Source organism: Emys orbicularis, chromosome 1 (genome assembly GCF_028017835.1).
Source record: "Emys orbicularis isolate rEmyOrb1 chromosome 1, rEmyOrb1.hap1, whole genome shotgun sequence".
Classification (NCBI taxonomy): domain Eukaryota; kingdom Metazoa; phylum Chordata; order Testudines; family Emydidae; genus Emys; species Emys orbicularis.
Genome location: NC_088683.1, coordinates 250,620,212 through 250,645,333, shown reverse-complemented (window position 1 = coordinate 250,645,333; position 25,122 = coordinate 250,620,212). Strand labels below are relative to the sequence as shown.

Genomic DNA, 25,122 nt, shown 5'->3' with positions numbered 1-25,122 from the left:
GCACATGGAGATAATAGCCATGGCATATCACGTTACTGTTCTTCTACTTTCACATATATTATTGCTTGCAAAAGAAAGAATTATCTAGACACTATGTTCATTTTAATCACTGAGATTCTACCAGTCCAAGACATAGCATATTTGTCTCTCTGTGTTGTGTGTCAGCAAATGAATAGCATTAGATTAATCTAACTGGTCTAATGGGGCTGTGATTTGTTCCTTGTGTATTTGATTTCATATATGGAGATATACCTATCTCATAGAACTGGAAGGAACCCTGAAAAGTCATTGAGTCCAGCCCCCTGCCTTCACTAGCAGGACCAAGTGCTGATTTTTGCCCCAGATCCCTACATGGCCCCCTCAAGGATTGAACTCATAACCCTGGGGTTAGTAGGTCAATGCTCAAACCACTGAGCTATCCCTTCCCCCATTTGACCCTTTGTATATTTCAATTTTAAAGTACAACACATTGAGCCTGATTCTGATCTCACAGCAGTTTTATACTTGTGTAATTTCATTGATTTTAGGGAAGTAATTGTACTGATGAATCAGGCCCACTATATGTAACAGTGGTACGTAAAATAAGTAGATGCTCTGAGACAAGGTTATGTTATTTTTACTGGTGGGGTGTCAAATCACTTCCAGGAATCAAAGCAAGGATTAGTCAAACGATTTATGGAAAATGCATTTACAGTTCCAAGACAACAGTAATGTCCCTCCAGATTGTTTTCATAGCAAAGATAAAAACCATGTTACATTTGCCTATGAATCTCTAGCTACCAGACTTCTGCTGACTAAATGAAACGGAATTCTCCATTATATTTACTGTATCTATTATACTGATGTAGAGCTGTTTGTTTCTTTTGGAAAGCACATATAAGTGAATAAGATCCCAAATAGAACATGATCCAACAAAACTTGAGATTTCTGTGGAATAGGCAGTAAGCAGACATGAAAATAATTCCTCGTGTTATGATAGCTGTATTTGGCAGTGGAAAGGAGCCTGGTTCTTTTTCAGTCTGAGAAAAGATAAGGTAGGCAGTGCAAACAAGCAATACCTTTGCCCCCACTGGAACTGTACTTCTGGGAACTAGCATGCTTAAGTCACTCTTTTAATTATTATTTTCTTAATGATAAGATTATAGTAATTACAAGGACCAGAGACAATGCCTTTCCTCCGCCTCCTCACATAACCAGGAGACAGACCAGAGATACGCAGACACATTCATGACACTACAAAAAGCTCTCCAATTGCAAAATAATGGCACACCTTTTTTCTGTACAGTCGTTCATACAAAAAACACCATATTTACAGTTTAACCAAGTCAAACAACTTTAGATAAGAGAAAGTATCTAATATCCACCCTCCTAGAAAATAATGTGGCTGGCCAGAGATATTTTGCCTTGTTTCATTTAAGGTATAGGCTGGATGAAAACGTTTTGGTTGATGGTTGAAGACTAACACAGGTTTTCCCAGTTACAACTTGGCTATAGCATATCCGTTACCAGCTCTCCGCTTCCAGCATTTGTGCATGCATAATCCCTCCAAAATCAGGCAGGTCAGGGCTACCGGAATTGCTGCAATATGCCAGGGGAAACTGGATGCTGTAAAAATCCAGAGGAAAATGTTATGTATATTTTAAAAAGACAATTACCTAAATTCAGAAAAGCCTCCCAAGAAAAATCGGTGTCTGATCCTACAGCCCTTTCTCACAAAAATAATCCAATTGGTTTTAATGGGGTTAACCTTAGGGGTGAGAAGAATAGTGTAGAATGAAGACTGCAGGATCAGAACCTTAAATTACTATGAACAAAACTGATTGAAGCTGAAATTTTTATTAAAGTAAGTTGGACTGATTTCCAAGAGTAAATATTTTCCAATGGAAAAATTATAATGCAGCTCATTTTGGATTATACCATTTATCTTTCACATAGGAACAAAAAACTAGCAGAAAGATCAGTCTCCATCCATGTAATTTCCTTCAACTGAGTAATATCTAGGTACCTAAGCAACTCAGGGAAGCTGTGATCAATATAACTGTAAGCAGAGTCAGGATGAGCTCTACCCTGACATCTGGTGGTGAATTATGGCGAGGGTGGAAAAGAACTCCAGGGGCTGATCTTGTTTGCATAGGCACACCCACCCGCCTGGCATGAGACAACAGCAACTGAAAGTGGTTACTTTGGCTGGTGTGGGATCACCCGTTTCTCTGTTATTGGGGCAGGAAGAATAAAGTTTTGTTACCCTGATTATGTGAATCAAGGCCAGTGGAACTGTTGTATGACAGAAGGACTCACCATTAACTAAGTAGCACTTGCTTGACAAGGGGCATGGGTTAAAAAAACCTAGTGAATTGAGAGAGGATGGGAACAGGTATTTGTACCTGATGGTATGGCAGGAGGGTTACATAACAAAACAACCCAAAAGAGTAAACCCCAAATCACAGTAGACATGAGTGAATTGTGACTATGATGAAGGCAGTAAATGTTACTGTGCCTTTCCAGTGCCAAATGAGCAAGCTTTAGTCACTCACCAACATCATGCAAAGAAAAAAGAAAAATCTGTATTATTTCATACTGTTTTCACAGCTGTTTCTCAGTTCACGTGTCCAATGGTCTTTTACATCATAACACAGTTGCATTAAACTAAGGGCTAGTCTCCACACAAACTTGAACCAAAATAACTAAGCCAGTTGTAATTCTCACCTTTTATTATTTCGGAGCCAGTCTGTGTGTGACAAACTGGGACATTAAGGGTATCCTTGTTCTGCCATTTCCCTCACCCGAGGTGCTGGGTGAAATCCTCGCTCTTTGAAGTCAATGGGAGTTTGTCATTGACTTCATTGGGGCCAAAATGTCACCCATTATCTTTAAAAACTTAGGCCCCTCCAGCAACAGGATCCCTCACATGAAGCCCTTAAACATGGGCAGAATGTCACTGAAGTCACCTACAGGCAGTTTCTATAGAGACAGTGGACAGTGCCTTTCATGCTAGGTAAATGAAGAAGCCATTATGTGCCGAGCAATAACTCAAACACAGCCCTAGCTATTCGAATGTGACTTAGTTGGATTTCACAGCCAGTAATGAATACAGTGTGCTTTTCCCCTAGCATGCAGTTAAGATAAATACCTTCTTGTTTGACCCGTATTGGCAGCACTAAGCGTCCGTGACTATTCCGGGCATCACACTTAAAATCTGTATAAAAATCCATTTCTCTGACTGGATCAAAAATTAGTGGCACCTCAACATAGTTCTCATCATTTTCTACAGTTTCCCTGGAACAAAAATAATGCATTTGTCACGTTTTTTATACCTGAATTTTCCAGAATATAATAATTTTGGTGATTGTGATACATTCAGTTGCCAGTTTCTAACACTAAAGTCTATTGTATATTGATTTATTTCCAAAATCACTGTGGGACGCATTCTAAACCACACTGTTCAGATTACAGTTCATTCATGACATCCATTTTGCTTAGCCTGGTTGTTTAATGGCCTGATTTTTCAGTACTCTGTTTATTTTTTTATTCATAGAGTCTTCTAGGAAAAACAGGGTAGACAAGATCCAAATTTCTTGTTAAACAAAATGCAAGCAGAATTTTTTGTTAAAGCCTTCCAGGTCGTCTTTGTGCATCATAAAAGCAGCAAAACAGACACAGGTCCAACTGTTTTTCCTCTGCAAGTCACCTTCTCATTTGACATCACAGACAGAATTTCTGAGACTAGTTCTTGATGTCACCTGGGATAGTGACCAAGAAGGGCCCAATCCTGTTCATGCTTACTCAAGTTAGAATGCCATTTGAAACCACTCACCTGAGTAAGGACTGCTCACATGTAAGGGGATTAGGCTTGTGCCCAAATTGAAAGTTGAGTGGAAAAGACTATCAAAAAATTTCCAGCCTGCTTTAATAATGGCTTAAATGGAGAGGGAAAGGAATATCTCAACTTAAACATTTTCCTCAGAGTTCTTTTTATGATTGAATCATTATTGAACTGATGGCAAATGATTTAACAATCATAAATGTGTTGTACAATGGGGGTTTATAGCCCCCTGGTGCCTTCCCTCTGTGCAGTAGAGCTGGAGTCATCCTGTGGGGCTGGAGGCTTCTGGTATGAATTTTGACTGTCTAACGAAATTATAGGATCCAGGGGACTAGAACCCAAATCTGTAGAGGCTGGGACAGCTGAGAGTCCCACATCACCACCAGGAGGCCATGCAGAACCCCATCTAAGAAGCACTGAGGAGATTAGGTGCCACAGGAAGTACTGCCCAAAGTGTCCAGAGCAGGGATCAGCAACCTTTGACACACGGCCCGCCAGGGTAAGCCCCCTGGTGGGCCGGGCCAGTTTGTTTACCTGCCGCGTCCGCAGGTTTGGCTGATCGCAGCTCCCACTGGCCACGGTTCCCCGTTCCAGGCCAATGGGGGCTGCGGGAAGCGGCAGCAAGCACATCCCTTGGCCTGCGCCACTTCCCGCAGCCCCCATTGGCCTGGAGCAGTGGGAGCCGCGATCGGCCGAACCTGGCGGGCCGCATGCCAAAGGTTGCCGATCCCTGATCCAGAACAACAGCTCCCTTCAGCCTTCTGGTTGACCCATGCTCCCTATTTAACCCTGGGTGCCCTGGGAAGTTGTCTGGGCAAACACACAGACTTCTGATCTGCTATGACTCCTGACCACACCTTGCTTTCCTAACTCCTGCTACCTGATTCCAGCTCAGTAACCACCTCTGATCTCCTGTCTCTGACCCCAACGCTTGCCTATCAATCCCAGTTCTAGCAGTTACTCTGATCCCCACTTGCTATCAACTTGTGAACACCAGTCCAGCTGTGACTGCCAGGCCAGACTGCCTATACCCCTGTCCCTGAAAGAAATTAACCCCTGTGCAGAGGCCTATGTGCCAGTAAAATCCCACTTAAGTGTCTATTTTGAGGTCTTAAGAAGGATTTAAGAGGTGCATAGACCTTGTGCTGGCCCTTTCCACAGCAATGAACTTCACCCCCAGTTAGAATGACTCCTTTTCTTGTCATGATTATCTCAAACTTATACAATATTAACAAGATACCATAGCTGCAATTTTCTTTTAAAGCCTATAGAAATTGTACCTCTCCCTCAGCATATTTTCTGTCACACAGCCATTGTTATAAAGGCCTGATCATTTGTGCAGGTGAATAATTTTATAGATGTGAATAGTTTCATTGGGAGTCAATTGGACTATTTATGTCATAAGATTCCTCACTTGCTTGTGTGTTTGTAAGATCAGGGCTTAAATGATAAAGTTAAATAAACTCATTGATTTTATTCAGAAACAAATAGTTGTGGTATTTTGGGTTCAGTTTAATTTGGTTGTTTCCATTTTTTTTTTCAGCTCTACAATTTTCAGCAGAACATTTCCCACTTCACTCCCTGACATTCAATAGCATGGTATGTCCCTGTAACACAGCATGGTATGTCCCTGTAACACTTCTGAGCGGAAAACAAAGAAACAAAGAGTGTGACATTTCCTTAATACTTACAGACGCTCTCCCTCTGTAACTCTGCCCTGTTTGTAAGTTATATCAACGTAAGTGTCATTTGCTAGCCACACCACGACCGTGTGAAAATGTTTACTCGATCCAATAAATACTTTACATGGAAGGATCAGTTTGGAGCCTATTTAAAAAGAAATAAGAAAAAGAAAACATTCACAGCTGTATTAGCAAGTACTGTTTCACATACTGAAAACTCCCACTGAAAGAGTTGGTAAACTCCCTACATACACTGAGCATGGGTTTCTCTTTTGACCTTGTACGTAGCCTTGAAAAGTAGAGAATTTTTGTCCAATTAGCCCATCCTCTGCTTCTTGGCAACTATCCCCAATATTAAGAGACTAACTGATTATCTATTTTTTTTCCATACATTAGTTGGTAACATTTGCTCTAACCACATTACTCAGAAGACAAGTCCACATTCCAGTGGCACGAAGCTTTGAGACACTGCAGTTACTGTGTGTCAAGGGAATGATTTACAGCTCAAGAAAAACCTGACTAGCCAGCAGTGTAACATCATTCGCAGCTGGACTGTCTGCTTGAGGCAAGCCTGTTAAAACCGGACATCAAATACAAAGAGGGGCCTCGAAAGATAGGCAAACACCACTGTGCAAAAATTAGAACCTTTGCAAGAATAATTGTAATATGGACTTAGCACAATGTACCTTCACCAGGATGCACCTACTTTATATTAAATATATAGAGCCCAATGAAACACCTAGTTTAATCATTTATACTTGTGTGGAGTGATTGCAAAGTGAGTGCAAAACCCTGAGGTAGACAAGGGAAGAATTCCCATTTGCTATTAGTTTTAGGCAATAGAAGGTGCCAGGCAGTGAATAATCAAACTCATAGAGCACAACTTCATGTATAATATAGAGTAAGATAGCCTATTCAAATATATGCTGGATTTTGGGAGGGGGGGGGGGGGAATGGTAGAGGAAAGAGTGCTTAACGTTCATGTCATAAAATAATCTATAAGGAAATGACACTAAGACCATACCAATCTGCGCTGTAATTAGTGAGTAGAGTGGCTGAGAAGTTACAGTTCAAACATCATGGGCAAGGAAATCATTTCTTCCCCCAAAAAAGCCACGCGGGCCCGTCAAAGCTACCACATACCCTAGCTCCTTTTTACAGAATGCAGAGCAGGGAAAGTTACTGATGGAAAGGATAAACTCGTCCAAAATTCTAAGGATCCTGAAATTGCTTTACTAACTATTAAAACATATTGTCATTTTTCTTTAGTAACGTCTACTGGAAAACAATTTGTGATACTTTTACAGAGAACAAATGAAAATCGCCACAGGGCAGATCCTCAGCTGGTATAAATCAAAGTTAGTGGAGCTGAATACACCCTATAGTCTCTTGCTGTTGGAAACAAGTGAATAATTATTGGCCTTACCAAGAGCAGCTAATGTAGTCTTCTGATCTGGATAGACCATCACTGGACTGAATATCTTTTCTTGGTCTGCCAGGATTGAGAGAACAATAGGCATGGTGAGTGCAATAGACAATTGAATAGACTTACAAGAACCACAAAGAGAAGTTTGCCATTTTTATTGCTTTTATTCCGCTGTAAAGCATTTTGTGATACCTTCACGAAGCAGAACTGTGGTTTCAAGGGAAGGGACACAGGTTAGGGAACTTTGTTACAGATGTGCTTAGGCTCAGGTCTTGATCCCAAAAGTAGTGGCGCACTGGGGGGAGCTTAAAGGTAGATGTGAGCAAGTGGGAAATACCTGCAAGATTAGGCCCCAGACATACAGTCCTTTCTACTGAGCAATAAGTCTCAAGCTCCCAGCACATCCACTCCCAAACTCAGAAGAGCACAGAGTGAAAAATGCATGAGTTGTGAGCGGAGGATGCAAGCATTTGAGGAGTCAAGAGGTCAAGAATGAGCCTCCGCATCCAAATGAAACCCTTAGCAGCGTACTTCCCTTTTAAACTTTGCTCCTGCTATTAGGTAGCAGTATTCTGGCAGCCCTGAAGCACCATTTTCGTTAATGCACTGTTTCTTCTGCACAACTTGTCCTGCTTGTCCGTTTTAACATTGTGCCTATCTGCACCACACACTGCATCGGCTCTGTCCACAGGGTAGCTGAGGTTCTTACCCACGAAAGCTTATGCTCCCAATACTTCTGTTAGTCTTAAAGGTGCCACAGGACCCTCTGTTGCTTACTACAATAAGAAGGCACTTACTGAAGAACTGCTTCTATGCAGATTACCCAGACCATTCTGCAGTCAGGTATGAGAGATTAAATTGCAGACCACAGTCTGACGGGCACTACTCCAGCAAGGAAGGGTTGAAGGATTTGAGCCATTTGCAGGGTCAATAAAATAAATACAGAGTCATGTTTCTTGGTCTTCGCATTTTCTGAACAACGTACATGCAACACTCCTGCCCTCTGTTGTTTGTGTTGTGTACTGACAGTCATCATGTGTGTTTCTTAGTGCAGCAGGCAAAGCAATTACTGTACCATTTTACAAAAGAGAAAGTGAAATGAATGTCTTTTCCCACCATTCCCTATTAGTTAAACTAAATATTATATTTCCTAAGCCCTCTGAAGACATTTGCATTGACTCTTGTGACAACTTATTCAGTTTAATAACTACAGGCACTTTCAACATATGGTTCTACCGCCCAGAAATGTGCTGCTTAATCTCAGTGCTGGCTCAACTGCTAGCCAAACAAAGAGCTGAGCTGAGCAGTGCCTGGGGTTTTCTGTGAAACTGTTTTGGACCATTATTACAAGTAAGCAGCATGCATGCTGCTCTGATATCCCAGTTTCCCTGGCAGCTAGCCAGCAGCAACAGTGAGAGACTTAATGTGAGTTCCCTTCTGTACATTTCATTGACAAAGACCATTCTGGCCAAATGTTTTGTTAAGTACTGTACCATCTCAAGTGGGAAGTATTTACCCAAAGTCTGTAGCTGAATAGTTCTGGTGATGTTATACTGTGTGCGTCCGTTGAGAAAACTCATTTCACAGGTGTAATAGCCAGAATCTTTTGATGACACAGAGCTGATGTAGAGAAAGTTTGTGCCTTTCAAGCTTTTGAATTTTTTATTGTCTTCATCCAAAGGTACAGAATCCTAGAGAAATAACAACAACCAAATGGTTAAAATAGGCCAGGGTGTGAAGAGACCTGGATTTGACTTTCTTTGTAATGCTTGGGGAGGTTACTTATTCTCTTATCTAAGATTTTATATCACATTTATGATTACAGTATCTGTAATCCATTTCCCTACCTGTAAAATAGACAGAATAACACTTGTGCTACTTTAAGGGTGAGCGTTGCAAGGCTGAATTAATCAATAATTGTAAAACGCTTTGCAACCCTTCAATGTGAGGCCCTATGTGAAGTGTGATGCATTGTTATTATTAACATATATTTTCAAATGCTGTTATCTTAAATTATGCATGTTGGCTAAAGAGAATATATAATGAGCTTCTTTCCAGAATCTCCCTAAGTATGATCTTATATGAGATACAAGAACATCTTAGCAATCATACATCTTCCCATGGCACCATATTATTTTCCCCTGCCAAGTCCTGTAAGATGTGACATGTTGCCAAGCTGTTATCACCGATACTCTGTTGAGCTTTGCTAGCAACTAGTGTGTTCTTTCCCACTGTGGATAGGCCTGTTTTTTCCTGACAGCCATATTATTAATCAAGCTGTAGAGCTGAACTTTATGTTACCTAGGCAAATAAACTATAGCATGTTTCTCAGATGAAAGCTGGACAGGGAAACTTTGCTAGAATGATTTCAACCCCAGTAAAAACAATGCCTTGTAAAACCAGCCTAATGACCTATGCTCTATTTCCTGTACAACTAGGTACTGCAGAATTTCAAACTGTACAGAAGGGACTTCTGGATGAAATGATTATCGCTATTGATTTGTGATGCATTAAAACAAGAGCATGGTAAATAAGTAATGCATTTTGCACAGTCGCAGCATGTAACTAGCAAGCCACAGGAACTTCTCACATAAAAGAAGACAGAGAGAAGGTGAGGCAGTGCCTGGGTTAGGCAAACTCTGAAACAGCTCAGCTTCTAGTTCATGTTTCATGTTCCTAAAAGTTCACCATTCAGGGCTTCAGTCAGTCACCTGCAGGGGTCAGGATGTTCCCTCCCTTCCTCTCCTCCCTCCCTCCACCCCCCTCCCCCATTATTCTGGGATTTTTTTTTTTCTGTCTCCTTCCTCTGAAGCCTGAGAGGGGGCCACAGCTAGAGCTGGGACACTGGACAGGGTGGGTTGATGCTCTGAGGCGGTACCAAGTATTCTCTCTCTCAGGTGCTTGGCTGACTGGTTCGTGCTCACATGCTCAGCCTCTACCTGATCGCCCTATGCTGAATGAGGAAGAAATATTCCCCCAGGTCAGATTAGTAGGGACCTTGAGTTTTCAATTCTATGCCACTGCAGGAGTCTTAGGCATTGGGTGCACCTTGTTCCCACCTATTCTCTGCCTGTGGCACATTATCGTCTAGTCTCCTGTGGACGGTAATACTTTAGTCTAATTTCAGTTGTTGGGTTTATTGTGCAGGTGCCGAGTGATGGTGGTGCCTGTGACAGAGGCCAGACTAGTTGATCGGGTGGTCCCTTCTGGCATTAAACTCTATGACTCTGACTCTTTAGAAGAGGTGAAAGTTCTACCTTGTACCATTTTAGCTCCAAGTCTGTTTCCTTTTGTATGAAATTCCCCAGATCAGGGCAAACAAGTTTTCCAGAAGTGAACGTGAAGAGAATTTGATGATAGGAAATATTATGAACAGCAGTTTTCTCAATAACTGTTAGGTGAATGGAGACATCAGCACAGTAAGAGGAATTCCTGCAAGCATATAAAGGACAGATGTTAACAGGTGTGCACCACACAGAAGGGGCAGGGGAATGGCATGCATTTAATGCTTGTGCAAGGTGCTTGATCGACAGCCCTAGACACTGAAGTCCTCTGCTTACTAACAGAACCAACACAGTATGGGCAATACAAGCTTTTTCATATTGTCCTGCTGCCAGGACTCAATTCTGAGATGAGAGAGGCCACTTCAGCTGCCATGTGCCTTCAATCTTTAGCCTCTATTCTAATGTTATAAATAATCCTGCCAAACTACAGAGAACAGTCTCATTTCTCTTCATAATGATCAGAAGTCATTCAGCCAGAACTCCAAGGTCAGACTTCACCTATTATTACTTTCCACTGGGGTCAGACAGATTGTATTAAATTTTGGTAGCACCGTGACTGCAGGGATAGTTTGAACATGTTATGTCTTTCTTGCCATCAACAGATTCAGATTACATCTGGGAATACCTCAGTCAGCACAAAGGTAGCATTGTCAGTGCTTAAAGTAGGGGGCTGGTAGTCAGGACTGGTAGGTTCTAATCTCTACTCGGTGACCTTGGACGGGTCAGTTAACCTCTTTGTACCTTGCTTTCTCTCAGTAGCCGGTTTCTGGTAAGTCAAATCTGAGTCAATACTAGGTCACGAGCAGGGATTCTGGGAAGTTACCAGTGTTGTTTTTGGAAGCTTTTTGGTGGTGGGTTGTTTATTTTAAAATTCAAGCTTTTCCTTTGGAACACTGAGTTTGTTGCATTCACTGAGGCAATCTTTCCCTGCTAGCCCTGCTTTGCAGGGAAAAAAGAAAGAATGTATCCTGCTGAACAGCAGCCGCTCTGATGTGAACTGTGTGCTTCTGCACCCATTCGCTTCAATAAGATCTTAATTGTACAGTGCAGGTGTTGGTGCCTATCAGTGGCAATCTAAGAAACAAATATGAAATCTAAGTCAGAGCACTTATTAAAAATTTGGCTGCTGCTGTTTTATTATTGATGGGCATTTATAGAGTGACAGGTGTACATAGTACTTTACAAAACCTAGAAAAAAAGACACCTTCTCTGCTTTGAAGTGTTTACAGTATTTAGTATCTCCTTCCCATTTGACCCAATGTGGCTTTTGTTTATGTAAGTTTCAAAGCAGGACTTTCCAGACAGACTATATGTACTGGAAAGATAGATAGGGATTCTCTCTGTCCACCCTCTGATGGAATTGTTCATTTTAGTTCCCAGTCTTACATCCGTTGTAACAATTGCATAGTGGCGGTTTGCTTCCAACCCAGAAGACTGAACAAAAGAGCTATTTGCCTATTGTTGCTTTAAGCAGAATTGCTTTATCATAAACTACTTGTCAAGTGTTGTTCCGTAAGTTCACAACCCCAGCAAGTTTACCTCTGAGACCCTAATCTTGCAAAACACTTAAATGAATTTGCTTTAACTTTATGCAGGGATTAGTGCCATTGATAAAAAAGGTCTGCATATGCTTGTGTAAGGGGACTGTTGCCCCCTTACTAACATTCAGTGGGGTGTTTTGGTTGCTAGTTCCCAGCACTAAAAGGGGAAGGGTCGATGGCAAATCAGGAGCCTGAGACTGACAGTCCCCAGGAACAATGGCGAGAGGCCAATGCTCCAGGTCAGCCTGATTGACAGGGCGGGCAGGCTAATCAGCATGACAGGAGGCCAGGGTGGGTCCCGTCCTCCGTGTGAGCTGGAATTGCCTGGGTCAGACTGAGTGGGGCCGAGCTAAGGAGAAATCAGGGGCCCAAGCTGAGCTGGAGAGCAGAACCGTGCCAGATCCAGAGGGGCCAGAGGCGCAGCCACAGAGCCAGAGACACAGCCCAGGGAGAGCAGATCCTGTGCTAGGAGCAGAGCTGCAGCCACAGAGCCAGAGACGCAGCCCAGGGAGAGCAGATCCTGTGCTGGGAGCAGAGCCGCAGCCACAGAGCCAGAGACGCAGCCGAGGGAGAGCAGATCGTGTGCTGGGAGCAGAGCCGCAGCCACAGAGCCAGAGACGCAGCCCAGGGAGAGCAGATCGTGTGCTGGGAGCAGAGCCGCAGCCACAGAGCCAGAGACGCAGCCGAGGGAGAGCAGATCGTGTGCTGGGAGCAGAGCCGCAGCCACAGAGCCAGAGACGCAGCCCAGGGAGAGCAGATCGTGTGCTGGGAGCAGAGCCGCAGCCACAGAGCCAGAGCCGCAGCCCAGGGAGAGCAGATCCTGTGCTGGGAGCAGAGCTGCAGCCACAGAGCCAGGTGTGGTGAGCAAGTGGGGCCAGCCAAGGGGGGACCTTGGGCAAAGGGCCCAGCACAGAAAGACACCCCCAGACAAGGGCCCTTGCAGGCCAGACTGGGAGGGGGACCTTAACCTGACGGGGGGCTGACGCTGGGAAGAAGGGTCCCACCACTCAAAGCCCGGAGGTGTGTGGCCACCACCATTGCAAGTGTCCAACCCGCAGCATCCCTGCAGCACAGCCAGGGCCTGAGACGGAAATCTGGGACCTACAAGGAACAGACTGCGAAGTGCCCTGATGTCCAGAGACACTGTTTGTGATGTTCCCTGCCACAAAGCAGGGTGATGTGTTTTCCTTTAACCTTTCCCATTTTTCCTTATTCTTTTCTTTAGATTAATTGTTAATTAAACAACTTGTATTTGTTTTAAATTGTATGGAATAATCAGTGGGTCAGGGAGGTGCCCAGTGCAGAGAGAGTACCCCGGAGTGGGGACACCCTAGCCCCTGTCCTAGGTGACCACAGCAGGGTTGGGTGTTGAGCCCCCCAGGAATCCTGGGCCCAGCCTTGTTGGGGTTACGAGGACTCTGCCAGACAGGAGAGTGGAAGGGGAGCCCTCAAGGGCAGGGAGGCCTCTGGGTAAAGGGAGTGGGAGCGAGGACTCAGATCCTTTCGATAGCCCACTTCACCGGGGTAGTGCAGAAGCCAGGAAAGTTCCCCACAATAGGGGGACCATTCCCCCGCTTACACTTGCAAGACTGGGGCCTATTCTTTTGCAATGTTCAGGCTCTCACATTCACCCACTGCTGTCTGTTGCTGCATACAGAACTGCTAACGCTGTTATAACGTCATTACAGTGTTGCACATATAGTTCTAATCCATAATAATTGCTAATCAGTATGAAATTGCCAGTCAGTAGCAAAATAATTGCTAATCAGGCGGAGGTGGAGATCTGTAATAGTTTGCAAATATCCTCATTTCACAGTGTACTGAAACATATGGTAAATTCCTTAATGGTGATTTGCAAGAGGAAAATTAGGTTTGCTTGTTTGTGCTTTACCGCTCCTTTATAAAGACAGCTTCAAATATTTACATTTTTAAATTCTGTCTGTTTCTTAGGCCTGGTCCACACTAACCCCCCACTTCGAACTAAGGTACGCAAATTCAGCTACGTTAATAACGTAGCTGAATTCGAAGTACCTTAGTTCGAACTTACCGCGGGTCCAGACGCGGCAGGCAGGCTCCTCCGTCGATGCCGCGTACTCCTCTCGCCGAGCTGGAGTACCGGCGTCGACGGCGAGCACTTCCGGGATCGATCCCAGAAGATCGATTGCTTACGGCTGGACCAGGAAGTAAGTGTAGACCTGCCCTTACATTATAAATCTCAGGTGCTAGCTTTGTAGTGGAGGGCTGAATGGAGGATAGGAGAACTGGGTCAGGATGGTGACAGGTATAACCTTTAAGAGTCAGAAAGAATCACGGTTCAGCCTACTGTGATGTCATTATCCCTCTTCTCTGCTCCAGACATTCAAGCAGCACCACCAGATTCTGGATCCTTCCTTGAACGTGAAAGTTTCTTTCAAATTTGTAAACCTTCCAAGTGTGACTGTGGCAAGGGGCTAGAGTCACAAAGGGATTTTAGCCCTGGGACATTCAGCATCACCACCCCTAACTTTTAGGCGCCTAGAAATCACTGGGATTCAAAAGCCTGAGTTCAGTTCTCAGGCTTCCTGTACAATGAATGCAGGGAGACAGGTGCCCAAGAACAGGATTCACCAGCATGCTGCTAGGCAACTCTCTGCCTAAAGCTAGCCAATAGAGATGCCAAGGAGAGGTGTGCATCCTAAGCCCCACTCCCCTCAGGGAGTTCACTGCCTAAATCTGGCCTGGAGGGAGGCACCTATCTCTGCTTGGGATTCTCATGTGTGATCCATTTCTTGGAGATAGGGGGCCTCTTGCAAGAAGACTGGGGGCGGGGGAGATGCAGTTAGCTGCCCAAGTCCCTTTGTGCCTTGGTCTTCCCTGAAGGTTGGAAAAGTCACAGCTCAAGTTTCAGCCTAGTTTGATGTAATTATTTTACTCTAGCAGTCCAGTCCTATAAAGGGTCTTCCTGCAAAATCAAGGAGATAAGACTTAATATTTTAATGTAAAACAGAGCAGAAAAAAATAGGGGAAATAATTCTGAAGCCCTCTCTATGGTATAATCAAAATTATCAATATATATTTACTTCATAAACTTTACTACAGGGATCCAAAGCCCACTGAAAATAGTGGGAGTCTTTCATGAACTTCACTGAGCTTTGGATCAAGCCAATAACATCTTTTAGGCACAGTCAAGTAGTTTAATGGACTGGATTTTTATTTAAATGCCTACCTTCGAGTGCAGATATATTGTCCGGAGTCCTCTAACGATGCTGGTAAAAACCAAAGAGCATCGCCTTGTGCCCAAATTCTTGGTTCCTCATCTCCTCCTTGGTTCATCGTTTTTGAATCATTTTTAGACCATGTCAGATTACATGGATGGTTGGAAAAGTCCAAGTGTTTGTATTTGAAGGAAGGGCATTTCAGGATCACAGGTTCTCCTTTCAGTGCAAAGTAGTGTTTGAAATTCATGGTGTGATCCTGGCAGTTTTCTACATAAACGAGAGAAATTGTTTCATTAGTGTCTCACTTTATAAAAAAAAAAAAAAAAGGTAAGAAAACAAATGCTGTAGCTCAAATCTTTGCCATTACCTGTGCTTTCCACATGCTGGGTTCTGAAGGCAGAGGCATCCACTATGTATGTACAGATAAACAGGAGCCCAGCCATCTTCTTCCAGGGGAAACAGGAAAGAGAAAAATGGGGAACAGCATCTTGAAACCTGCAGGCAAGAAGATCACATGTATAACAATACACAAGATAATATAAGTGCTCTGCATCACCTCACATCGTATAATATATTTTAACGGCTAGCTGCTCTTGCCCTATCACTCTTTGCCCCCTTGTAGTACCCAGCCTACATAAAATCTATTCCAATACTGTTTTGGAGATAGTGGTCATTGGACTGTGTGGACTAATGAGAACAACAACTCAGCAGCTTTTCTTTGTATTCAATTTCTTTTGGAATCTGGACCAGTAGCAGGGTATGCTTCAGTTGGGGTTGAATCCTGACCTCCAGGATGGATTCAGACTGGTTCTCAAATATCTCCAGTTATATCAATTGATGACCAGAAATAAAGGCCCCATCCCACTTACACAGAAACTATCCTGAAGAGCATCTGAAACTGCAGAAGCCCCAAAATAAGATTGTTTTAAGCAATGGGCTTCAGGAGACTCAAGTGACACATACTGCAAATACTGGCAGGAACTGATGCTTCGTGAGCCTCTGTCATCCCTGCAAGGGGATGATGATGATGCATGGCTTCTTAGCTAATGCCCTGCTACAGGCTGGGGCCTGACTGGCTCAGCAGCAGTTCTGCAGAAAAGGACCTGGGGATTACAGTGCATGAGAAGCTGGATATGAGTCAACAGTGTGCCCTTGTTGCCAGGGCCGGCTCCAGGGTTTTTGCCGCCCCAAGCGGCGGGAAAAAAAAAAAAGCCACGATCGCGATCGGCGGCAGCTCCACCGAGCCTCTTTCTTCTTCGGCGGCGATTCAGCGGCAGGTCCTTCCCTCCAAGAGGGACAGGGACCCTCCGCCAAATTGCCACCGAAGAGCCCGACGTGCCGCCCCTTCCCCTTGGCCGCCCCAAGCACCTGCTTGCTCAGCTGGTGCCTGGAGCCGGCCCTGCTGGTTGCCAAGAAGGCTAACGGCATATGGGGCTGCATTAGTAGGAGCATTGCCAGTAGATCGAGGGAAGTGATTATTCCCCTCTATTCGGCACTGGTGAGGCCACATCTTGAGTATTGTGTCCAGTTTTGGGCCCCCCACTACAGAAAGGATGTGGACAAGTTGGAGAGAGTCCAGCAGAGGGCAAGGAAAATTATTAGAGGGCTGGTGCACATGACTTATGAAGGACAGGCTGAAGGAACTGGGGTTATTTAGTCTGCAGAAGAGAAGAGTGAGGGGGGATTTGATAGCAGCCTTCAACTACCTGCAGGGGGGTTCCAAAGAGGCTGGAGCTCGGCTGTTCTCAATGGTGGCAGATGACAGAACAAGAAGCAATGGTCTCAGGTTTCAGTGGGGGAGGTCTAGGTTGGATATTAGGAAAAACTGTTTCACTGGGGGGGGAGGGGGTGAAGCACTGGAATGGGTTACCTTGGGAGGTGGTGGAATCTCCATCCTTAGAGGTGTTTAAGGCCCAGCTTGACAAAACCCTGACTGGGATGATTTGGTCAGGGTTGGTCCTGCTTTGAGCAGGGGATTGGACTAGATGACGTCCTGAGGTTTCTTCCAACCCTGATATTCTATGATTCTATAATTAACACCAATGGGAGAGTTGACAGGACCGTGTACCATGTTGTGCAGGAGGAGGATGGCTGTGTTTACCTTGTATAACTCCCATCACTGTAAACTCTCATAAGAGACCGTTAATAGAGAGAAAAACAAAACAAAAATCCTGATTAAAAGTAATACTGCTGCAGAGAGGAGAGGGTAAATACTAAAAACCAAACCGCTTTGCATAAATTGAGATTATTGGGATGCCAGTGGAGAGAGACATTCAAAATCTTTTGAATGGGAAAACATCTCCTGTTAATTTGTTAAGTCTAACTGTTTGGGAGGATCCTCTCTGCATAGAAAAGTGCTAGCAGGTCTCAACACACTGTAGAGAGAAAAATAGCATCTCAAGAGGGAGTGTTAGGGTAAGTCTACACTGCAATAGAAGTTCTGCAGCACGGCCGCTGCAAGGCATGCAACTCTGTATGATTTACACACCTAACTTGCACGAGTGCACACAACACATGAATTAGCAAGGATATCACTGGCACCAGACAGAGGGCAGGAGTGAGTAGTGGTCAAAAATACATTTAGAAAAAGTTTAGGGTTAGCCAAACAGGCAAAGAGGAAAAGTCTCTTAGGGGAAAGTGAAGTATGAATAACAGACTTTCTTGACAGGTTTCAGAGTGGTAGCCGTGTTAGTCTGTATCAGCAAAAAGAATGTGGAGTCCTTGTGGCACCTTAGAGACTAACAAATTTATTTGGGCAAAGGCCTGCATGCTTAAACTTTAGGTACATCTGGGACCTGGCTAGCTTTAATCCAGTCCACCCTTAGTAAACAGAAACCTCTAACCTGCACTGGTTCAACTAAAAAAAAAAAAAAATTGAATTGTCCCTTCACTATGAAACAGGAAAAGTCAAATGCTGCATATACTGTAAGAACGTGGAAAACAATTGTATCTCCCTAGCAGTCACTACAGTAGATAAATACAACTCAGCCAAATGGAAGTCTGGGAGACAAACATTCAGAATGTAAAGCTTCAAATCCAATTGGTTGGCCAGCACACTTGATATCAAAATTGTGCACGCACTTAGACCCATTTGTCACCAGAGAAATCCCATATGGTGAATGAGCTTTATTACAATGCTAACAAAGTTCTGCAGTCTGTGCCACACATTCATGCAAATACAGACTTGCTTGACTTATTATTGCTCCCATACAACCTACTATTATCTGTGTCAGGACCTAGAAAGGGGTTCGCTCACCGCAGCTGCAGCTCCTTGTGGCCAACGGTGGCTCCATCACTGCAGTGGTCTCTCTTCCTGCAACTTGCCCCTCCAACCAGGACACACTTTAGTCCACCCCTGCCAGGGTTTCAGAGAGTCCACCCAAGTGATAATCCAATGACCTTAAAGCAGGTCTTAGACTCTCAGACTTTAAGGTCAGAAGGGATCATCATGATCATCTTGTCTGACTTCCTGCACATGGAAGGCCATAGAACCTCACCCACCCACTCCTGTAATAGACCCCTAACCTCTGGCTGAGTTACTGAAGTCCTCAAATCATGGTTTAAAGACTTCAAGACACAGAGAATCCACCATTTACTCTAGTTCAAATCAGCAAGTGACCCATGCCCCACACTGCAGAGGAAGGTGAAAAACCCTCAGGGTCTCTGCCAATGTGACCTGGGGGAAGACTCCTTCCTGACCCCAAATATGATAATCAGTTACACCCTAGGCATGTGGGCAAGACCCATTAGACAGACACCTGGGAACAAATTTTCAGTAGTAACTCAGAGCCCTCCATATCTAGTGTCCCATCTCTGGCTGTTGGAGAGATTTGCTAATAGACGTCACAGATGGGCCATATGCCATTGCAGGCAATCTCATCATACCATCCCTTCCATAAATTTATCAAGTTCAATCTTAAAACAAGTTAGTTTTTTTGCCCTCACTACTTCCCTCCTCTGACTTGTGCCATGATAGAATCTGGCTGAAATATCACATAGATACATCAGCTTTGTCATTCTTTTCATTTCATAAGACCCATACAACCTGCCACAGAATTCTGCAGCCCCTACAGCTTTGATGGAACAACCCCTCATAACAGCAAACATGAAAATGATGAGTCAACATTTTAGGGGGCTTCATCCTAGTCTTCATTTGGGACATAAAACTTGACCGCCAAATCACATGCACATCCAAGTTGTTGGGTGTTCAATTTGTGTGCCAATGGGTTTTCAGCATGAAAATCATCATTGATGCATACAAGTAATCGTGAGCAAAACCCACATACAAAGTGCCACTCCCACAAATAGAAACTATTTTAAAAATCTGAGCCAGAGACAGAAGAAGGAATTTAAAATAGAATGGATATGCTCCACTGCCAATCATTCATTAGCCACCATACATGCTGACTTAGCAAGGGAAAGGTGTAGTCTCTCTGTGCATATATGCTAATGCTACAGGACTGTTTCTTCTCTCACACCAGTTTTAAACTGGTGTAACTCCATTATTTCAGTAGGGTTCTTCTTGATTAACACTGTGCACACACAATAGGATAGACACATAATATACATAAGTATACAATTCACATCCATTCTGTGTTTAAATAGAAATGTGCTACACACACACACACATATGCTATATACACAGATACTGTTAAGTGTATGTGTGTGTAAGTGTGTTACTGCCCTGGATACCAAGGAGAATCACCTTGAATTCTCTCCAAAAGAAAAAAAAGACATACTTTTCCTGGTACACACATCATATTCAGACACAGATATAAATAGGCTTCTTCTATTTATGTTGCCAATCTGTTTGTTCAGACTTTCTCCTTTCTACTAGCTCAGTTTAGCTAACGACTGCTGGTTTGACTATAATCATGCATTTTGAAGGTAGGGTTATTTGCCTTCTTCACAGGGTTGACAAAAACAAAATTCCATGAAGAAATACTGTATTATTGCAAACATCTCTTAACATCTCCCCTGGTTTGTTGGAAGGGACCAGGGAGTTGTTGAATTAACAGTTCCTAAGATACACATGACATCCTACAGCAAAGTTCTCTCTCTCGCCTTTTGATTATTTGCATGATGAAAATATTTTGCTGCTTTGTTCACCTATTTAAGGTCCCTCTATTTTGCTGTCCAGCAGTCTCCACAAACCAGTAGACAACTTGTTTTTTCCAGATGACATTTCCCTCCCATTTACTTACCTCTGATTCTGCATTCTTTTGCCCAGTGACTTCTCCTGTGGAGCTGTAGGCAAGGCTTTCATGTAGCATTGGAAGGGTCCTAATAGATGGCTTTATATGCAACTCAATACACAACGGAAATGCTTTCACATTGTGCAATGAGCTATGTGTCAGAACCAAAAACGTTTTTGGACACACCTTTCTCATTCCAAAGAGTGAGAATGAGAGAGAAAAGGGGGCAGGGGAAAAGAGGGGAGATTTCCCAACAGGGGAAATGACTGCTGCTAAATATGTTACTACGTTTCCCTTTTTGTGACGAACAATAATTTACTTATGTCCTGTTGATGGTGAGTTCAGCTGACAGTTTTACTTCCTAATTCACCACAAAAATACACAACGTATTTAACAACCAAAGAGTTGATAATCTTTGCTTCTTTGTCTTCAGTAAGTTTTGTTATGGAACCCTAATGGACATTATTCCAAGCTCTGAGTTTTTCTGCTATTTGGGCAGCTTGAAATTTGTGAATCAAAAATGGGTCATTTTTTTCTTTGCCTATTTAGTCCACAACATTGACAGTAGATTTTGTTTGTCACACTTTATGCCAAAGTTCTAGTTATAAATGGTATATAAAGGGTTAACAAATGATGAATGGATTTCATAAACATGTTCCAGATGTGTAATAAGCATATCAGCAGAAGATGTTTAGAGGGTTATAAGCTATGTTGATATTGTTCTAGGCCCTCCAAGCAGGTCAGGTCAGGTCAGGTCAGGTCAATAAGATTCTGTTCCAAACCTGGGGTGCCTAGGATGCCACAAGACAAATAATAAATAAAAATCATATCACAATTAACTATTTAAGACAACAATCATTTATTAACCCTTTATAAATCAGTTATAAATTGAACCTTAATATAAACTGTGACCATTTTGTTTATCCGTTCTCAGTGCATTGTATATTTTCACATGCAAGAGAACTAGGCATTTGACTGATATTATGGTCACCCTGCTACTTGGTAAACAGAGTAGGAAAAACATCCTTGGTGAAATCTTTCCTACACTGGCTGGCTTTAATCACTGGGGAAAACTGCTTCTGTGGATAGAGAGAGGACTTAAGTCTGCAGGCCCCACAACTGGACACCTCTCACCAGCATTAATTTAACTTACAGTAGAAACAAATGACCAAGAACACTCCACACAATTATAAAGGGCACTCTACAAAATGTAGGTTATTGTCTAGATTTATTATTTATTAAGCATGAACATGGCAAAGGAGTCAGTTAAGGCTTCCTGATCCATTCAGGGGACATATCCATTAGCTTTATGGCCCCTTTCCACCACTGTTTAAAGCAGAGAATCTGACCCCATAAATCACAGAATTATGAAAAGAGCATTAGATAATAGTCCATCCTTTGCCATTGCAGCACATAGGTCCTCTATCTAAGTGCTATTAAAAATTATATAATTTTAATGTAGGTCAAAGTTTGGGTTTATATTACATGACCAAAAAGAATGAGGAGTTCTTGTGGCACCTTAGAGACTAACAAATTTATCTGGGCATAAGCTTTCATGGGCTAAAGCCCACTTAATCAGATGCATGCTGTGGAAAATACAGTGTATATATATATATATATATATATATGTCAGGATGGCCCATTTCAAACAGTTGACAAGAAGGTGTGAGTAACAGTAAGGGGAAAATTAGCATGGGGAAATAGTTTTTAGTTTGTGTAATGACTCATCCACTTCCAGTCTTTATTCAAGCCTAATTTAATGGTGTCCAGTTTGCAAATTAATTCCAGTTCTGCAGTTTCTTGTTGGAGTCTCAGCCACACCATCAGAGGCTCATTCACCTGCACATCTACCAATGTGATATATGCCAGCATGTGCCAGCAATGCCCCTCTGCCATGTACACTGGCCAAACGGGACAGTCTCTATGCAAAAGAATAAATGGCCACAAATCAGACGTCAAGAATTATAACATTCAAAAACCAGTTGGAGAAACTTCAACCTCCCTGGTCATTCAATTACAGACCTCAAAGTTGCAATTTTTCAACAAAAAAACTTCAAAAACAGACTCCAACGAGAAACTGCAGAATTGGAATAAATTTGCAAACTGGACACCATTAAATTAGGCTTGAATAAAGACTGGGAGTGGATGGCTCATTACACAGAGTAAAAACTATTTCCCCATGCTAATTTTCCCCCTACTGTTACTCACACCTTCTTGTCAACTGTTTGAAATGGGCCATCCTGATTATAACTACAAAAGTTTTTTTCCTCCTGCTGATAATATCCCACCTTAATTGATTAGTCTCGTTAGAGTTGGTATGGCAACACCCATTTTTTCATGTTCTCTATGTATATACATCTTCCTACTGTATTTTCCACTGCATGCATCTGATGAAGTGGGCTTTAGCCCACGAAAGCTTATGCCCAAATAAATTTGTTAGTCTCTAAGGTGCCACAAGTACTCCTTGTTCTTTCTGCTGATACAGACTAACACGGCTACCAATCTGAAACCTATTATATGACCATCTTCCCTCACAAACAATACAGGTTGGAGTTTCTTCTTGAAATCCGATAGGAGGATTTTACCCAGTTTTCACCAAGTGTTGAAAGAACAAGCTCAATAGGAAAAGATAGTTGATTTGAACATAAGGGTGTGAGCCTGCCGAATCGCGCAGACACATATATTCCATTTAGTGAACACCCCCCCGCCCGAGGAATGGGGGCACCCCAAAAACTATATGCTACTTTCATACATTTTCAAGAAAAACATCAGGTTCAATCAGCCCCATTCTGAACTGGGTGAAATCCTCCTATAATATTCCAAGAAGAGACTCCTACCATTGTTATTTGCGAGGGAAGATGGTCATATAATATAAACCCAAACTTGGAGCTACTCTAAAATTGTTATATCATTTTTACAGCATCTAGCTAGAGAACCTATGTGGTGCAATGGCAAAGGGTGGACTATGATCTAATACTCTTTGTCTCCTTTCATAGTTCTTTTTTTCCCTAAATGTCAGTGGAGAATGACTGACTAAACTCATGCTCTTATCATGAGGCACTACATTCAAATATGATGTCTACAAAGGCTAAAAGTCCTGTTTAATATAGCTCAGGAGGAAATGAAAGATAAACCAAGTGTTTTTGGCAGCCTGGTGCTCTGAAAACCATGCCATTTTGTGATGAGCTGTTACTGATACCACCCTCTAAAAACAGAAATTGATGCAATCCTGATTCACACTCATAGACCATATTTAAGGAAGCCTGTGTAGTTTTGTGGTTTGGTTATACATTAAATTTATTTCACAGAAACCAATATGCCAGAACACAGCTGTACAATTCCTGGTTCTGATACAAGAATAAAGGTTTACTTATTCCCCATGTCTCTCTCTCTCCCCCCACTTCTCCGCAAAGATTTCTGTTTTTCCCCCTCTTGGCAGTGTGCAGTGTTATGCCTCTTTCAATCACACTGACAGTTACATTAAGAACAATTTTTTCCCTTCACTAAAACATCACAATCAACCAAGAAACAACATAAGCATCGAGTACTATGTAGCATTTGTGCAGTTCTTTACGTTTGAGGGTCTTCAAGTGCTTACAGAGTAGGAAAAGTATCATTATCCCATTTACAGATGGAGAAATTGAAGCGCAGGCACCAGGGAGGTTGAGCAACTAGACTGAATCCATTTCTCCTGCCTCTCAGTTCCATGGCTTCCCCACGGGCTCGGAGATTAGTGCTGAATGAATCAACAAGGAACTCCATTTAGATGGACATTTCTATTTATTATGCCATTCAACTTTCAAATGCAATCCATTTTGCTGAGACAGCCTCATGTGATCAAATACAGAACAGAATTTCCTTGACTGGGAAAGCCACTGTGAATTAATGAATTTGGCAAGATACTGAGTAAATACACACAAAGTAAATCAAGGCATCACAAAATGTTCTTTGTTTATTGATTTTGGCAACCCTCGTTTAGTTTTAATTATTTACAGTGTATTAGTGAGGAGTACTACATCACTAGTGGTCCACAGAGGGCTGGGGGAAAAGAGGCTAATCAGCTCTAACAGAAACTGAACAGATGGGAAGGAGAGATGAAATAAAGAGCAGAAGTAGATAGTGTGATTAGCTGTATTGAACTAAAGAAGGCTATAAATACATAAATACTTGCCTGGTATTGCTTTGCAACCTCAGCAGTTGCTGTAATTGCCACAGATAGTGTGTGGTCTTGACTCGGGAGAAGCATTGCTCCATGTGATCATGAATAGAGGGAGATGAATGATGAGACGCTCTTGGTTAAGATATGTAGCATATTTTGTTAAAGTAGTGATGGCTCAGTAATGGGTGGCACCACTACATCACTGCTTTAAATCTTTGCCTTTTTGGGGTGAATTATAAAGTGTACATGTAATGGGGTGTACCACTCACCGCTGGTTCACAACCCATAGCATGGCACCTCCTCCTGGTCACTCTGGGGATTAGCTCAAAGCCAACACCCCTGTCTGCAGCTTGCACACCGTCATTCTGTCTCTGGTCTGCAGCTCTTCTCATTCCAAGACCCGCAGTGGCTCCTTCGTGACTCAGTCCTCCAGCTAGGTCACTCAGTGTTTCCTCTTCTGGGGTAAAAGGTCCAACAGGGCCTATCTGCAGCCCTGTTTCTGGGCTCAGTTCCCAGGGCTTTGGCCACTCTGCCTGTGAGGAGGACCCAGGCCCACCCACTACTCCAGATCCCAATCCAGGGACCTACAAATAGCAGTGCCATTCTGCTTCCTTTAACTCCATTGCTGCTATTCCCTGGACCACTTCCCATGTATCTAGCTTCCCCCCTCTCTGGGTTTGCTAGCCTACAAACTCCATCCACTCAGGTAGTGACTGCAGTCTGTCTACAGTCTTTTCCAGCTGCCCCCCTTCTGTTGCCAGCTACCTGGCATTATACAGGCCCCACCTCTTCCTGCCCAGCTGAGCCGGCTTTCA

General features: G+C 43.1%; 1 protein-coding gene across 1 annotated transcript; it reads right to left on the bottom strand.

Moving 5' to 3' along the window:
• Positions 1-1,237: 1,237 nt before the first annotated feature.
• Positions 1,238-20,219, bottom strand: IL1R2 (interleukin 1 receptor type 2). Its single transcript, XM_065423405.1, has 9 exons — positions 20,158-20,219; positions 15,321-15,448; positions 14,962-15,220; positions 10,189-10,363; positions 8,448-8,622; positions 6,932-6,997; positions 5,515-5,650; positions 3,131-3,276; positions 1,238-1,605 (listed from the first exon to the last, which is right to left on the bottom strand). The coding sequence occupies exons 1-9, from the start codon at positions 20,217-20,219 to the stop codon at positions 1,478-1,480; spliced, it is 1,275 nt and encodes a 424-aa protein (XP_065279477.1). The 3' UTR covers positions 1,238-1,477.
• Between the last annotated feature and the right edge of the window lie 4,903 nt (positions 20,220-25,122).

Bases quoted from the DNA above. Each gene is read 5' to 3' on its own strand.
- IL1R2 (XM_065423405.1), bottom strand. From the start codon at position 20,219: ATGAAAGCCTTGCCTACAGCTCCACAGGAGAAGTCACTGGGCAAAAGA. The intron at 10,364-14,961 runs GTAGGCATTTAA...ATATGCTTGCAG, and splicing joins CAATATATCTGCACTCGAAG to GAATTCCTCTTACTGTGCTG. The intron at 1,606-3,130 runs GTATTTATCTTA...GGATTTTTACAG, and splicing joins AATACGGGTCAAACAAGAAG to CATCCAGTTTCCCCTGGCAT.